Source organism: Mus caroli, chromosome 2 (assembly GCF_900094665.2).
Source record: "Mus caroli chromosome 2, CAROLI_EIJ_v1.1, whole genome shotgun sequence".
Taxonomy (NCBI): domain Eukaryota; kingdom Metazoa; phylum Chordata; class Mammalia; order Rodentia; family Muridae; genus Mus; species Mus caroli.
Genome location: NC_034571.1, coordinates 29,302,350 through 29,319,212, shown reverse-complemented (window position 1 = coordinate 29,319,212; position 16,863 = coordinate 29,302,350). Strand labels below are relative to the sequence as shown.

Below are 16,863 nucleotides of genomic sequence, written 5' to 3'. Positions count from 1 at the left end.
TGCCTCCCAAGTGCTGGGATTAAAGGTGTGCGCCACCACGCCTGGTTCATCATACATTTTTATATAGTCATGTACATTTGTCTGTCTGTGCCTTTGTGGCTTCTGGAACTGATGTCATGCCTGGGAGAGCCATTAAGCCAATGTTTATGACTATACCCAGATCTTTTAGTTATTTTTGGTGATACACAAGTGTTTTCAAAATACTATTATAAAAATATTGATGATGCTGGGCGTGGTGGCGCATGCCTTAAATCCCAGCACTTGAGAGGCAGAGGCAGGCGGATTTCTGAGTTGGAGTCAGCCTGGTCTACAGAGTGAGCTCCAGGACAGCCAGGGCTACACAGAGAAACCCTGTCTCGGAGCACCTCCACCCACCCCCAAAATAAGAATATTGATGATATTCAGGAGAAAGCCAAAGGCAGCTGAACATTGCTTACTGGTTTTTAGGACATGGCAAGCAGGCAACTGCTTTGAAGGCTTCAGGAGCTGTGTTCTGATTGGCCAGGCTTTCATGTCACCCTACAAGTGACCTACAGGGACACTCACTGTAAGAGTGTTCTTGCTTCTCTGCCTCCTTTGTTCATACCCATGTGAAGGATCAAGGCCAGTTACTGGTGTCTCTTTTTAGCTCAGCATGTCTGTTCCCGTCTCCTCATTTCTGTACAGTGCCCTTTTCTTCCAGAGCTCCCTCAGGTAAAAAACATGACTGTGAGGGAGGCCTCGGAGCTGAGCTTAGCATCAGTCATCATGCATTTTAGAGCAGTGCACCGGGCAGCATCCACAGCGCAGTGAGCTTTCCTGGTGAGACTATGCAGAGTTTTCAGGTAGTTTTACTTGCTAACTTCATTGCCATCTGGTCTTCTGTAAGGCCTTTTGTTCCCTTCTCCTTTGGTCTGTGTGAGGAATGGTACTGGACAGACTAGTCCCTTTCCCAGTGGCCATGCCACAGTGCTAGGGCTTGTGAGTGGCTTCCCTCCTTGGTGTGCCCAAACTTCTCCCACCTCAAGCTGTTACTCTGAACTTACCTTGTCATTTAGACTTCCCTGCTGCTTGGATGCCGCCCCCTACCCCCTTAGCATCCTCATGGCTCTCTCAGTTAACACTTGCTCTCTGACCTGCAGTCTCAGTGCTGCCTTGTGTTCTGTTGAACTTGGGCTGAACCTGTGTTGTCTTGGTGGTGTCTTGTCTCTAAGATACCCACTTTGAATCACCGAAGGGCTGTCACTTGAGCCCTAGCTTTGTGGTTCTTAACTAATTAAATTAAGGCTTTTGTATGGAGAGAGGACTTTTTGCCTAATGCAGGTATAAATGAGCCAGAGAAAAAGGTATCTGAAGAATACAAGGGCATCAAAACTGATCTTGGAAGAGGTCATGCACTTTATTAGGAGCGTCCCCCTTCCCCCAAATGTTTTCTTGATCACAGCTCTTACCTGCACAGGTCTGTTTTTGTTGCTTTCAGAAATAATCTACTGTTAGCATAGGCTGGCCTCCTGTCTTCCTGCTGCTATGCTGGGAGAACAGGCATGAAAGGGGATTTTGATTGGAAAGAGGATGCTTTGAGCATTTGTACTTTTGAGGTCTGTTACTGAAATGCCTTCACTGTCTTAGTCGTGGATAGGAAGGTGCTTGTCACTTGTCCCTGGCACCTTCCTTCCTCTTCTGCCACTGCTGCTTCACTCCTGCTCCTGGGCCCACTGAAACAAGGAGGTTAGGCCTATAGGAGGTCCAGACAGCAAACATGGAAGCGTGCTGAGAACACCTGACTCACTGGGGAGAACATGGGCTCCTTGAAGGGAGGCATGCACTGCCTCCTTCCTAGCAAGAACCCAGCATTGGACCTCCATAGGATAGATAGCCTCGTGCCCGGGAAGGCTAAGGATTGTGACTGCAGGTGACTTTTAAAGAACAGGAAGATTATCCTCCCACTGGCTGAATAAGCAGAAGAGAACCAGGAAGATAGCCAGCAGTAGCCAGTTTCAGCTAATTCCTTGTGTGATGGGAGCAGAGTTCCATGTTCTTTTCCACAGCATAGCTTTCACAAACAAAAACAAAATAGCTATTAATGGCACCATGGGGAGGTGGATCCAGTTTATATGTGCTCGTTTGTAGAGTTAAAATATGACTAGTTTTTTTGTTGTTGTTGGGTTTGTTTGTTTTTTTGCCTATTATAATGTGCTAGGAAGACATGATTAATCTGCTAAATTAAAGAACACTGATCCTAATGTTTTTAGTGAGTGGAATAATCAAATTCATTATTGTTTTCTGAAGCAGCTGCAAACTTAATCTAAATGAAAAACGAATATAAATCACATCTCTGCATTATCAAAAATGAATTTGATTCCCATCTCTCCCTGGGCTGGGAGAAAGCTGCATTAAGCCCATGTCAAACTGCAAGCCAGAGACTTTTGTGAGTCCTTGCATTCCCTGTGGTTTGCTGTATGTAGGAGTTGATGTGGAGTGAGTATTTCCTGTCAGTGTAGAGAAATCATTTAAGTCCCCAGTTAGTGTGCCATTTACTGATTGCAATTAAATCTTAGTGCAGCACAAATGACAGTCTAATTTCCTTAATTTATAAAGAGTTCTGACAACCCAGTAAAAAGTCAACTGCAGGCAGAGAATGAGAAGAGGCAGCTCAATGCGTGTTCAGCTGGACATTGACAGATGCCTTTACATTCGAGAAACATGGCGGCCTCTTTGGTAGAAAAGCACATGCATGTCGGAGGAAGGAGGTACTGTTTCCCCCCTCCAGTTCAGCAGAGGTGAAATAGTTTAATGCACGTTGCTGGTAGTTGTGGGAACAGCTCTTCCCTGTAGTTGGGGCAAACCAATGGGTCCTTGGCACCTCTTTAGAAGATGCTTCAGCATTGCAGGCTAAATGCAAAGCCTCTCAGTTCTTCTGCAAGGAGTTAGAAAAGAGCCAGCCCAGACATGCGCATCATGTCACCGTGCTGGGAATAGCTGAAGAGTTTGCTTCCAGGTTTGGCATCAGTTGACACTGGTTAAATTCATTGCTACACAGGTGTCTATAGATCTATGAAGTTGGAAAACATGAGGCTGATAAGTAAATGAAGATTTTAAGGTATATTAGATATGTTTTTTTTCTTGGAAAAAAAGTACATCTTTGCATCATCTGCATACAGGTACCCAAGGAGACAGAAAGGGGCATCAGATCCCCTGAAGCTGGAGTTACAGATAACTGAGCTGCTGTGTGGGTACTGAGAACCCAACCAGACTTGGACCCTCTCTGCTAGAGCAGCTAGTGAGTGCTCTTAACAGCTGAGCCGCCTCTCCAGACCTAGTTCCATTTCTTAGTACCCAGCACATGCAAGTACATGTTGAGAATTCTCCTTTCAAAGAGAGCTCTGGATTGGGGAGAGTTTTGTTGTTTTTATACATTTCTATCCTATGCTCTGAAGTGCTATAATATGCACATGTTTTTACTTTAAAGACAAACTTATTTAGAAACTTTACTTAATATAAAGTAGGCCTGTTGAAATTCCAGTGCGGGGGAAGAACTAGGAAGCTCCTGGTCCTGATGAGCTGAGGGCCGTGGGTGAACTGATATCCCGGCAAAGCCTCTGTGTTCTGTCCTGGGACTATTAGGATCAATCTGGCCATGGGGTACATAGAACCTGAAATTAATTACACCTTTTGTTCTCTGTAGCCTGATAATGTACCTAGAACTGAAGTTAGCTGTGAACTCACCTTGCCTAGTTCCCAAAGCTTTTGCTTGCTGCTTGTTAGCAGCTCTGGGGAGGAGACTGATGTCTCATTGCTCAGGGAGGCTTTGCTGTGAGGCAGAGGGGAGCACCTCTCACTTTTGCCGAAAGATGAAGTCCTCTAGGTGTTAGCCATGGTGTGCTGCTTCTTGTCGCCTTACTGATGCCAGCCATCCTACTAGAGGAGGCCTTGCAGAAGCCTTCCAGCCTCACACTCCATCTCAGAATGCTCTGCTGCTCCTTGCCCTCACCTCAGCCTCTGATATTCTGGTTAAACCCCTTCTGCTGGAAATGCCATGAGACAGTGACACCTGACCTTTTCTAGGTGACGGGTGTATTTTTGTAAGGCTTGCCAAAAGGAGACAGAATTGCATCTCTTCTTCAGTCTTGTTTGTTTACTGATGACGTGATTGTTTTTCTCTGTCTGAAAGGCTATTTTTATTCTTTGTTTTTAAAAAGCATCTGCTCATATTTATGGAGTTGTCAATTGTGGTATTTGGTATTTATTGTTTGTGAATTTCATACTTCTTGTCTAGGTAATTCTGTAATCCTTTTCATAATTTGTTTTCTGTCCTTTTTGTAAGCATTTTCAAGGTATAAAAGTTTTACTTCTGTAGTTATACCTCCACATTTCTACGTTGACATCATGCCATACAGGAAGGATCTAGCCAGAAGTTTATCAAGTTGCCCAAACCACCTCTCGTTAGTGATTGTCCTTTTCCCCATACTTGAAATGGCGGTGAAGTCTTGGTGTGAAGTCCACCATCACCAGCAGCTTTTTGGGCCTTGCTCTTCCCTTGTGCCCTGTCCCTGCTGAGAAGGAGCTTGCAGCAAGTCCTTCCTTCCTGACTCTGGCTCTATCTCTTGAGACCTGTGATTCCTTCTGTGGGGACGGTTTCCCTGCAGGACTCCCACACCCTCGCTGATCTAGATAACCTTTCTGCATCCCTTTGATCCTATTTAAAGGATAGTTGGCTTGGTTGGCCTTCTGTGACCACACCCTCACTCTGAAGAAGACCTGCTCTCACCAGGATTTATGGTGAAAGGAGTATGTATGACTCCCCTGATGCCAGGGCCCAGTTGTACATTACATCTGGCTCGAGTTTTCTTCTTTCTTTCTCTCTTTTTTTTTAAGATTTATTTATTTATTATATGTAAGTACATTGTAGCTGTCTTCAGACACACCAGAAGAAGGCATCAGATCACATTACAGATGGTTGTGAGCCACCATGTGGTTGCTGGGATTTGAACTCAGGACCTTTGGAAGAGCAGTCGGTGCTCTTAACTGCTGAGCCATCTCTCCAGCCCGTTTTCTTCTTTCCCTTCCCTTCCCTTCCCTTCCCTTCCCTTCCCTTCCCTTCCCTTCCCTTCCCTTTCTCTTCCTCTCTTCCTCTCTTCCTCTCTTCCTCTCTTCCTCTCTTCCTCTCTTCCTCTCTTTCTTTCTTTCTTTCTTTCTTTCTTTCTTTCTTCCTTTCTTTCTTTCTTTCTTTCTTTCTTTCAGCAGGGTTTTTTTGGTGTGAAGTGGTGAGGAATTTAAAATGCCTCATGATGATGTTTGCTCTATTGGGTTAAATTAAGTATGTATTTTTTTACTTCACAAGCACAAATGCTAGGTGGGCTAGGTACTGCACAGCTGTGGGCTGTTCTCAGCAGTGCTGGAGGCTAGGGCACTGCACACCATTGGAGCCTTCCTTAGCAATGCATGAGGTTTTGGGTTCTGTGTCCAGCACTGTGCTGTAGTGGTGGGAGAAGCTTGGATGAAAGTTTGGTAACTACTGAAAAAACACTAAAAACATGTGGCTTGTATTTTTTTTTAAGATTTATTTATTTATTTATTTTATGTATATGAGTACACTATAGCTGTACAGATGATTGTGAGCCATCATGTGGTTGCTGGGAATTGAATTTAGGACCTCTGCTCGCTCTAGTCAGCCCCACTCGCTCTGGCCCAAAGATTTATTTATTTGCTATTATAAATAAGTACACTGTAGCTGTCTTCAGACACACCAGAAGAGGGCATCAGATCTCATTATGGATGGTTGTGAGCCACCATGTGGTTGCTGGGATTTGAACTCAGGACCTTCAGAAGAGCAGTCAGTGCTCTTAACTGCTGAGCCATCTCTCCAGCTCCCATGGCTTGTATTCTTACAGGACATCAATGTTCTAGAATAGATACATTTTTAAATTGTTTTTTAAAAAGAAATTTAACAAAATATTCCATTGGCCTGTATTTATGAATTCATTTTAAAGACAGCATTCATCTCTATAGCATTAAGTCTCATAGCCAAGATCTGTTTCTTCACTTACCCATATAAAAACTCCTTATTAAGATAGTGGGTAAGGGCTGGAGAGATGGCTCAGTGGTTAAGAGCACTGACTGCTTTTCTAGAGGCCCTGAGTTCAATTCCCAGCAACCACATGGTGGCTTACAATTATTTCTAATAGGATCCGATGCCCTCTTCTGGTATGTCTGAAGACAGTTACAGGGTAGTCATATACATAAAATAAATAGACCTTAAAAAAACTAAGATATTGGTCAGTGAGATGGCTCAGTGGGTAGGGTGCTCATTGCCAAGCCTGATGACCTGAGTTCAATACTTGGGATCCACATGGTGAAAGGAAAGAAAAGGCTGTGGCAGTGCTAACAGGAGCTAAGGATATTGGGGCCAGCACCTGTTTGGTTGGATATATTTAATATATTTTTGGAGCAGACAATGACTTTCCAAGGATGATGTTTTTGTTTTGCAGTTGTTACTACTTTGTTATAGTTTTACAAGTAGTGCTTTGTCTCTTGCTTATCGATTTGTTTTCTTACTCTGAACGAGTATTTACTTCTAAGGTGAGATTTTGTCGGGGTGTCAATGTGGCGCGTGAGATTCTCCTTTGCCTTTCTGATGCCCAGATCATTTTAGCCCTAACCTTAGCTGCTCAGTCCCAATCCTTGGCATTTGCCTGTAAGGGCCTTACAGTCCCATAGTTGAAACAGACTTCTTTCTGCTGCCTGCCGTCCTCTGGTGTCGGGTTTGCACCAGATGCACAGAGTTGTCTTCCGTGTCTCTGTACGCAGTTAGAACAGCGTGAAAGGCCTGGAGATCGTTTGCTTCTTGGCACTTCTGCCAATTTATGTTATCCTAAAAATATGTCCATTTCATGCAGATTTCAAAATGATTTCAATCATAAGTCTAGGATAAATAGGAGCACAGCATTTTTCTTTGACTAAAATGTTTTAGCTCAAATTCTGACAAGATTGAAAATGCTGATGTGACCCAGTCAGTGGCTGAGCCCGTCCTGCAAGAGTCTTCAGTAGACTGGCCCTACTCTTCCTCTCCTCGCTGGCTCTGTGCTAGCCAGTGGTTTGTTTCCTTCTGTCCGTGCTTGTCCAGCCTCCGAGTTGAGTCTCTTTCTTTGACTGTTTATTGCTTACAATTGTTAAGGCCCTGACTTCCCTTGTATTTTTTGTTGTAGATGATGCTGTCTAATCCTCTAGTGTAAAAAACTTCAAAACTGCAGAACATTTTGACTTTTTAGCTTTTTGGAGATAGGGTTTCTCTGGGTAGCCCTGGCTGTCCTGGAACTCGATGGTCGACCAGACTGGCCTTGTACTCAGAGATCTGGCCGCCTCTGCATCCCAAGTGTTGGCATTAAAGGCTTGCACCACCACTACCTGGTTCAGCAGGTTTCACAGTAGCCAGTGACAGCTATGTGCCGCTGTGACATTTTACTGTGTTTGCTTTGCCTCTCATGTGTCCGTCTGGTTTGGGAGTTAGTGCTCAAATAAGTTAAGACATAGGCAGACTGTCTCACGTGCCTTTCTTGCTCTTGATGCAGTTCTTAGTAAGGAGCCTTTTCCTAAGAATGATGATTGGCCAAGTGTGACGGTACACACTCCTAAGAGCCGAGCTGCGTGTTCAGGGAGAGCCCGAATATCAGGCCCGACTGAGGCCCTGTCTCAAACCAAAATCGTGTGTGTGTGTGTGTGTGTGTGTGTGTGTGTGTGTACAACAGTGAACTTGAGGTTAGAAGACAGCTTTTGGAAATTTATTCTTTCCTTCCGTTGTATGGAGGAAATTGAACTCAGGCTTGGGCAAGTGTCTTTACCCACTGAGCCATTTCACTGGCCTCTTCAGTGTCAGGGGTTTTAAGTGGTCCAGAGCTGCAGATTCCAGGTCAGGAGTGGTGGGAGCAGTTATTCCAAGTATGCCAGTTCTGTGAGCAGCACTGGAGGACCCTACACTAGCAGTGTGTCTGTCACTCTTCCTGCTTTTGCCTGAAATAATTCTATCCTGTAAGGGACTGAGTATTGCTTGACCTGCAAATCAAGATTGCACTGGAAAGAAGTTTGTTCCATTCCTTGTGACTAAACACTTGAAAAATACCAATTGGAAATATGCAAATAGAAGCTAGGGATGACTCAGTCAGTAAAGTGTGTGCACACAAGCATGAGGACCTGAGTTCTAATCCCTAGTACCCATGTGAAAAGACCAAGCGAGGGCAGAGAGATGGCTCAGCATCCACTTGAAGCCTGGCAAGCTGAGTTTAATCTCCCAGAACTTTGGAGAGAAGGAGTCAACTCCCAGAAGTTGTTCTCTGGCCTCTGCATGTGCACTGTGGCACCCCAGACATAAATACAATCTAATAACAAACGTGGGGATGAGAATAGTGGTTCTGTGGCTAAGAGTGCTCACTGCTCTTCCAAAGGACTCAGATTTCATCTCTCGCACTCACAGCATTGCTCACAACAGTCCGTAACTGCAGTCGCAGGGACTCAGCAGTCAGTCCTAGCTTCTGAGGACACTGCATGCATACGGGACATAGGCATGCAGGCAGGCAAAACACCTATACACATAAGTAATAGTAATTTAAAAACTGGGCCTGGGGACATGTGCCTATTGGTTATCCTAATGCTATAGGCAGGAGACAGATAGGTATTTTGGTCTTGCTGACCAGCAGGACTTAGCAGTTGGTAAGCTCTCAGCTCAGTTTGAGACTATTCTCAAAAAGCAAGATAGAGACCAAGAAAACAAATGGTGTTGACCTTTGGCTCCTATGATCATGCTCACACATGTTTCTGCCCATGTAGTGTATATGTAAACATGTACACAGACATAAGCCATACACACACACACACACACACACACACACACGCACGCGCACACACATGCACTACACAATGCAGATATTGTGCACATGAATTGGAGCGTTTTTGTCGGGTCCTCCAGAGACCAGCGGCAGCAGGAGGATGGGAATGTCCCTTGAAGGATACCACCTTGTCTCAGCTGAGGCAGCCTCCCTCCCGTGCGTACAGGGCAGCCTCCCGTGGGCGCAGGGGTTTACTTTTGATCAAGTTGAGTGTTGAGAAAGAGTGATGCTGGGCCAATGGATCATTCACTTATTTGGCTGTAGGTGAACTAATGGAGAGATGGAAGATAAAACTGAGCAAGAAGAAGAGTGTCCAGGCAGACCGTAGTGCTAGCTGCAGAGTTGCAGTGAGCTATTTATGCTGCCTGCTCTTGCTGAGGAGGCCTGGCGAATTACGGGTGCTCTTTGTCTCTGCAGATTACGTTTCGTGTCGGGAGAAATGGACAACAGCAGTTTCATTCAGTTTGATGTGCCTGAGCACAGCAGTACGGTTCTGAGCCAACTAAACGAGCTCCGCCTGCAAGGGAAGCTATGCGACATCATCGTCCACATTCAGGGTCAGCCCTTCCGAGCCCACAAAGCCGTCCTCGCAGCCAGCTCCCCGTATTTCCGGGACCATTCAGCACTGAGCACTATGAGTGGCTTGTCGATCTCTGTGATTAAGAACCCCAGCGTGTTTGAGCAGTTGCTCTCCTTCTGTTACACTGGAAGGATGTCCTTGCAGCTGAAGGATGTTGTCAGTTTTCTGACCGCAGCCAGCTTTCTTCAGATGCAGTGTGTCATTGACAAGTGCACACAGATCCTAGAGAGCATCCACTCAAAGATCAGCGTGGGAGACGTTGACTCTGTTACCATTGGTGCTGAAGAGAATCCCGAGAGCCGAAATGGGGTGAAAGATGGCAGCTTCTTCACCAATCCTGTTGAAATCTCCCCTCCGTACTGCCCTCAGGTACGGCAGCCTCCAGTCAGCAGTGATCTCCGGATGGAGACAACCCCCAACAAAACCCTTCGGAGCCGCTTGCAGGAAGAGGGGCACTCAGATCGTGGGAGCAGTGGGAGTGTGTCTGAGTATGAGATTCAGATAGAAGGGGACCACGAGCAAGGGGACTTGTTGGTGAGAGAGAGCCAGATCACTGAGGTGAAAGTGAAGATGGAGAAGTCTGACCGGCCCAGCTGCTCCGACAGCTCTTCCCTGGGTGATGACGGCTACCACACGGAGATGGTTGATGGGGAACAAGTTGTGGCCGTGAATGTGGGCGCCTACGGCTCTGTGCTCCAGCATGCATACCCCTACTCCCAGACAGCTTCACAGCCTTCCAGTGTGCCAGAAGCTTTTGGAGGTCAGACCAATTCCAGTCCATCCAGGTCCATGCTGAGCTGCTTCCGAGGCCGTGGGGCCCGCCAGAAGCGAGCTCTGTCTGTTCACCTGCACAGTGACCTGCAGGGTGTGGTGCAGGGGTCTGACAGTGAAGCCATGATGAACAATCCCAGTTACGAGAGCAGTCCCCGGGAGAGGAGCGCCAGGGGGTATTGGTACCCATACAACGAGAGGTTGATCTGTATTTACTGTGGGAAGTCCTTTAACCAGAAGGGAAGCCTCGACAGGCACATGCGGCTGCATATGGGGATCACCCCCTTTGTGTGCAAGTTCTGTGGGAAGAAGTACACGCGCAAGGACCAGCTGGAGTATCACATCCGGGGCCACACTGATGACAAACCATTCCGATGCGAGGTCTGTGGGAAGTGCTTTCCATTCCAGGGTACCCTCAACCAGCACCTGCGGAAAAACCACCCGGGGGTCACCGAAGGCAGGGGTCGCATGGAGTCCCCCGAAAGAACAGACATGTATGTGGAACAGAAACTCGAAAGTGATGCATCAGCCTCAGAGATGGCACTAGATTCCCGCCTGGAAATGCACACAGTGTCCGATGCGCCTGACTAAGGAGCACCTGCACAGAGCACAGCAATCAGTGCGTCCTTATGATCTGCTTGGTTGTAATCTTTGCTTTTCCCCACCACCTGGACATCTCTTGGTTTTTTTGCTAGTTTCTCTGAAGGTTCTGGGTGGGGACTTCTTGTGTTTACCCTCCCCTCTACTCCCCTCCCCTAAGGAGCTCAAAGCATGAAGGGCAGCATATCCAGGGAAAACGCAGGCTGACAGTATTCCTTTTTGGCTAAATGCTTCTCCCAGCTCTGCCAGTGATTCAGCTATGCCAACTGGTTGACCTCACGTTCTCTGCTAAGAGGCAGCACTCCCTGTGGGTGCTAGCCCCAGTGCATTTTCATTGTGAGAGGCTAGGATGCTGTCAGCTGGTGCAAATGGGTAATCTTTTCTAATTTAAAATTACTTTTAGGGGGTAGTTAGACAATTTATATATATATATAATAAAGTGGTTATTATATATATAGTATATATACATTCTCAAATTTGAGTTTATTCTGGTTGAGGTGAATGTAAGAGGAATATATAATTTAATACAATGTGAACAGAGCTCTGGCTTTGTTTCAGCCCCGCCTACTATGTTAGTTTTAACCCTTTGTTTCCCTTACAGAAGAATGTCAGTAGACTTTCATATATAGTAATCATTGTGTCCAAATGCAAGCAAAGCAAATCACAGTGTTCGTAGCTCTGCTTCATAACAAACACATAAACCAAATGCCATAAGGTTCCTTCAACTGTAGTGGGAAACCATTTTGGAGTTTTTGTTTGTTGTCCAGGTACACTGGACAGCTTGCGGTGCTGACCTTTCTACACAGTGTAGTGTTACACTAGCCAACCCCAAAGGAGCAGTGGTTTTCAAGGTTTTTACTGGCTTACAACTCTACCTTCATTCTGTACTGTAGAATCATACATACCAGGTAACTAAATCGCTCCACCTTGAGTTAGTACTCCGACTAAAGGACAGGAATTTGTAGAGCTTGTCTACAAAATTCTCCAAGCAGTGTTGTGGTTTTGTTATTTTGTTTTCTTTTTTTTTCTCTCAAACAGCCAGTTCAGGTGCACAGCAACTTTTTTCTATGCAGTTCCCAGGGAAACTGCAGAACTTGGAATTTGTACTTTTTGTAAAGCTATATACTCTACGGGAATTGCAAGCAATATATCTATCTTGGTATTGTGTGTGCTAATGAGAGCCCCAGAGGCTCCCCACTCTCAGTGTTTCCTGCTTAAAGAAAAAAGTCAGAACTCTCTCTAAGATCCTCTGTGTGTCACCAGATCTGTGTGTGTCTCACTTTTTTGGTCATGTGGTGCTATTTTTATGTTAACTATCTTTTAGGTCAGTATCAGTCTAGAAAATGTGAAACCTACCAGTAGTACTGATGTAGTTACTTTCCTCTCAAGTTCACAGCCTGGAAAGAAACCTCAAAAGCATGTGCTGGCAAACTGGTTACTGTCTGAGTTGTGTCTGGTCAGTGCTTTGGAGAATGTCTCTGTTTGCTGTTAGATTCATATACACCAACAGGCTTCACAAATGGCTCTGGTGCTGTGGACTCAGACAGAGAGAGCAGTTTAGTCATGCCAGGGACAGCGGCGCTCTAGTCTCTGCCTGAGAACCTGAGCCTGAGACATGGACTCAAACCAACAGACCCAGAATCTGAGGACCAACCTCAAAGGCTAGGAGCTGAGGAATACAGAAATAGATGTTTGCTGGTCTGCCATGCTTTTGTGGCTCATAAGATACCAAGAACAATGGGTTTGGGGGAAAAACTTTTTGGTTGTTTGTTTGTTTGTTTGTTTTTGAGAAAAAGTTTGATCCCAGCCCTTGTGTGTAGCAGCCCCGGTGGCGGCTCAGTAGCACCTCCTTAGCACACAGGATCTGCTCACATGTGAACTCGCCTCACCTCAGTGTTAACTCCTGTAGATGACTAATCCCGCTGCTCCTGGAGCAGCTCTTGCTAATCGGGTATATGGTATGCCTTTTCCTCGTCAAACTGCCTAAGTCGGGATCTCTTCTTTCCCTGGAGCATTTGTTCAGCCTAGAAAGCTGAGCGCCTCAAGGGGAGGCTGGGCCCCAAGTGTTTACCTACTTAAGTGTGTTCTGAGGCTTCAGGTAAATGTCTGTGATTTTCATTTTCCTTACATGATTGCGTTTGCTTTTGATTTTTTTTTAATTAAATGCAAAGACTTCTTTTTTGTATTGTGATATCAATTAAGTTTGTGACAAGAAAGGCCCTAAATCTAAGGATGTGAGACATCGAGCTCAGGGAAGGAGCCTCCTTCTCACTGAGGCCTGGGGCCTTCTGAGGTGCTTCCAGAGCTTTCTGTGATGAGGCTGGTACACTCGGGCAGCATGTCCATGTCCTGGCTCTTGTCACTGTCTGTTGGAACTCACAGACATGGAGTTCTTGTGTTTGTCAACTTGTTTAGCTGGTTTGAGTTTACCAAAGAGTGACTTATCCAAAATTGTCTTTGACAAAAATATACATTGCTTTGATTGTACAGTTCAGGTTCAAACATTGTAATGGGACTGTTAAAGGGCAGAAAACCAATTTGAGTTTTAAATGATCATGATTCCGTGTTTTACAAATTGCGCTTGCTCCCATTCGTGTTGCTAACACTTTACCCTCTCCACTGCTAGCAGTGTTAAGAATGAATTCTCAAGCCATAACACAGTACTGTAAAGTTCACAGGGCTTCGAGGGGGACAGCGCCCAGGCCAGCACATCGCTGCATAGCCTATCTGCACAGTCACCCTAGGTGCCTACCGGTGGGCATGGCTACCAAGGGCTCACTGTGCAGACACTGCAGCAGCGGTTAATTGTGCCTAGCCACATGAGGATGTTCCAGGAGAGACAGCATAGCCACCTAGCAGGCCTCTCTCCCCGAAGCTCACTGTGCAACTCCTTGTGGACAGCAAACCTGTCCCTGTACAGTTGTAGGTTAGGTCTCTCACTATAGCCGATGCACACGTCCACTAAGATAAACAATATGTGAAGACATCTTTTGCAGTGCAGTGTGTCCTGCTTTCATACAGGCCTGTGCGTGATTGAGTCTCTTCTCAGCTACCTTTCCATGTTAGACAATGTGAAGACAGCCACAGCGCCCTTCCCTGCAACATTACCCCATTGCACAAACTGTGAAGATGTTTTATACTTTTGCTAACACTTGTGGTTTTCAATCTTTGTTTGTTCTCATCAGTACTCTGCCCTCTTGTTTCTACTAAAACTGTAAATACATTTAGAAACCATTTGTAAATACAGTTACAAAGATGAGTTCATCTTCCTGGTCAGTGGAAAAGCCTCCCAGTCAATTGGCTCTGCCTTGGCAGTTTTTTGTTGTTGGTGGGTTTCTCTCTCTCTCTCTCTCTCTCTCTCTCTCTCTCTCTCTCTCTTCCTCCCTCACTCCCTCACTCCCTCCCTCTCTTCTCTTTCTCTCTCTCTCCTTCCTTCCCTCCCTCACTCCCTCCCTCCCTCACTCCCTCCCTTTCCTCTCTCGTGTGTGTGTGTGTGTGTGTGTGTGTGTGTGTGTTTAAACAGCAGAAAGGATACTGTTGGTTCACTGTTAAACAGAATATACTGTAGAACTAAATTGGTAATTTTTAAATCTCCCAGAGATCTATAAATGTATGCCTCTCCTAATGATGGCAAGTATAACCCACCTCTTTATTTTACAGGCATGTATTTGTGTGTGTGTGTGTGTGTGTGTGTGTGTGTGTGTGTGTGCGTGTTTAATTTTTAACAACCTAGATTCTGGGGAGAATCCGAAAGAACATGACGCAAGGGCGGGGGGACGTCTGTATGAGTGAGCTCTGCCTTGGGTTGCTGTGTTTTATTCTAAGCTTTCCACTTGTTACTGCTATGTGTTTGTAGTTCTGTTGTTGTTAGATTCTATAATGGTTTCCTGTGAAGCCACCACTGAAAGGGACTCAAATATGCAACATCTAAACTATTTTCCAAGGGCTCATGCCCCTTGAATGGTGCTTTTAGCCTGGTCAGGGTTATTTATTAAATTTTATATATGAAAGTACTGGGGAATTATGTAAACTCTTTATACAAGACTATCTAGTTCTTACATCATAGGTTTCATTACTCAGTGCAGCTGAACTGAGAGTTCAGGGAAGTCATTCACTTTGTTCCAGATTTGTAATGGTTGTCACACATGTCGTCTTCAGTAAGTGCCAGAGTTCCCACTGTTCCTGCCAGGGCTTGCCAACTCCAGGTGCTCCCCTGGGTCTGGTACAGACAGGGCTATTGCTGCTCCTGGAGCGAGCTCTGCTCACTGCCCTGAGTGGCAGCCTGAGCCTACAGACCTCTCACCGCCCTGCCCTTCAGTGACAACAAGCATGCTGTGAATGTGGCTCAGGACTTGGAGACCAAGCTCCAGGCTGCTGCCCTGAGTAGAGCAAGAGGTAAACTCACCTGCCTCCCCTGAGAACGACCATTTTCCTAATGTGAAATCACCTCTTACCGCTTTAGCAGTAGGGCTAACTAGTCTTCTGTTACAAATGGCTGAGCAATTTGAATGACTTCACATGGTGTCATTATCTTGCAATATAAACTGGTAACCTCAACGCCACACTTCATCACCACGTGAAGTAAATGAAGCTAGCTAAGCGGATGCTGTGTCACTAGTAACTTGCCATTAAGGGTTATTTTATAGCATGAATTGAAGACTATTTATTCAAATGATATTTTACTCGTATTCATTTTGCTTTAGGTTTGTGACATGAATATTTCAGTGCTGCTTCATTTCGTTCTGAATTCTTGTTTCTTGCTTGTAAATGGCTTTTTTATGGTAATAAATTCGATGGAAATTGCTGTTTGTAAATAAAAATGCTGCTAGAGCAACCTTGCTGTGGTCTCTGTGTTCCCACCACAACCCATGTCCTCCAGGAGCACCCCTGCCTCTGACAAGCATCTCTATTTCTCAAGCCACTGGCTCTCGGAAAGGCTGGATGTAGCCTAGGAAGCCTGAAGCACTGTGATGCTCTGATCCTTTCTTGTGTGGCCAAGAGGGCTGTCCTCAACATGCTCCATCCAGCTGTGGGACCCCGGGGGTGGGTGTCCTGAGCTGCTCAGTGCAGCTCACAGTGGGTAGGCTCTCTATCTCTGCTGAAACAGTTGTCAATGACCAGAACTACTTTTCTTCCTGCTTCCTACACTTTTTCCTTTGTCTTCCTCCTACTCTTTTCCTTCTGTTCCTCCGTGCTCCCACTCATCCCCCTCTTCTATTCCTCTATACTCATCCTCCATCTCAGAAGCCTTTCTTCCTTGCAGCATCCCTGCAAGGTTAGACCCTTCACAATAGACTTACTGGGTGCTTCTGCTTTCTGTCTGTACTGCACAGACACTAGTGGGACAGTTTTGTCACTATGTTTCCACCCCTCAGCCTCTGCTCCGTACTGCAGAAATCCTGAACTCTCAGCCTTGTGTTCTTAGTACAGACCCTGTACCACAGTGAGGGGCTGAACAGGGCAGTGGGGCTGGGGTGCAACCATGGATCAGCATGGCTGCCACGATTCTACAAGTTGATGGTCTCTTGCTGTGTGTCCAGGCTGCTGGAAAGTTCTCTTCCATTTGAGCAGGGTTCCTTTACAGTCAGGTGACATTGAGATGGTATATGCTATGGAAAGCCTGTTTGAGAACCAGCTTCCCTTCTAACTGGTGCCGCCTGCGTTAGCTTCGGTGACTGGAAGCCTGCCTTTGAGTCTTGCCTGACTTGACTCTGAGCCTGGCCATGGACTTGAGTCCCATGACTTCTTTTTGCACTTCCTCTTCACTTGAGGGTTTTATGTTTTGGGACAAGGTCACACATAGTCCAGGATAGACTTAAACTTATTATGTAGCCAAGGATGCCCCTCTTGCTTCTCTACCTCTAGATTGCTGGGATTAGAAGCATGCACCCTGTCTCTTAAATCTGTTTTATGTGGTGTTGGAGATCCAACCTGGGACTTTCTAGGCAAGCATTCTGCCAACTCAGCCACATCCTTAGCCCCACTTCAGGCTTTTAACCAGTACAACTATGGAACCCACCTTTGATAAGTCTTGGTTAGAACCTGGAGGATTGC

The 16,863-nt window shown here is 45.8% G+C and overlaps 1 protein-coding gene across 2 annotated transcripts in view; it reads left to right on the top strand.

Moving 5' to 3' along the window:
- Window positions 1-15,695, top strand: part of Zbtb34 (zinc finger and BTB domain containing 34) — a 24,916-nt gene extending 9,221 nt beyond the window's left edge. For both annotated transcript variants that reach the window (XM_021156876.2, XM_029474381.1), the window contains one exon: window positions 9,276-15,695. In XM_021156876.2, the coding sequence (XP_021012535.1) occupies window positions 9,276-10,800 (1,525 nt within the window). In that variant the 3' untranslated portion in view covers window positions 10,801-15,695. The remainder of the gene's footprint in view (window positions 1-9,275) is intronic.
- The last annotated feature ends 1,168 nt before the right edge of the window (window positions 15,696-16,863 follow it).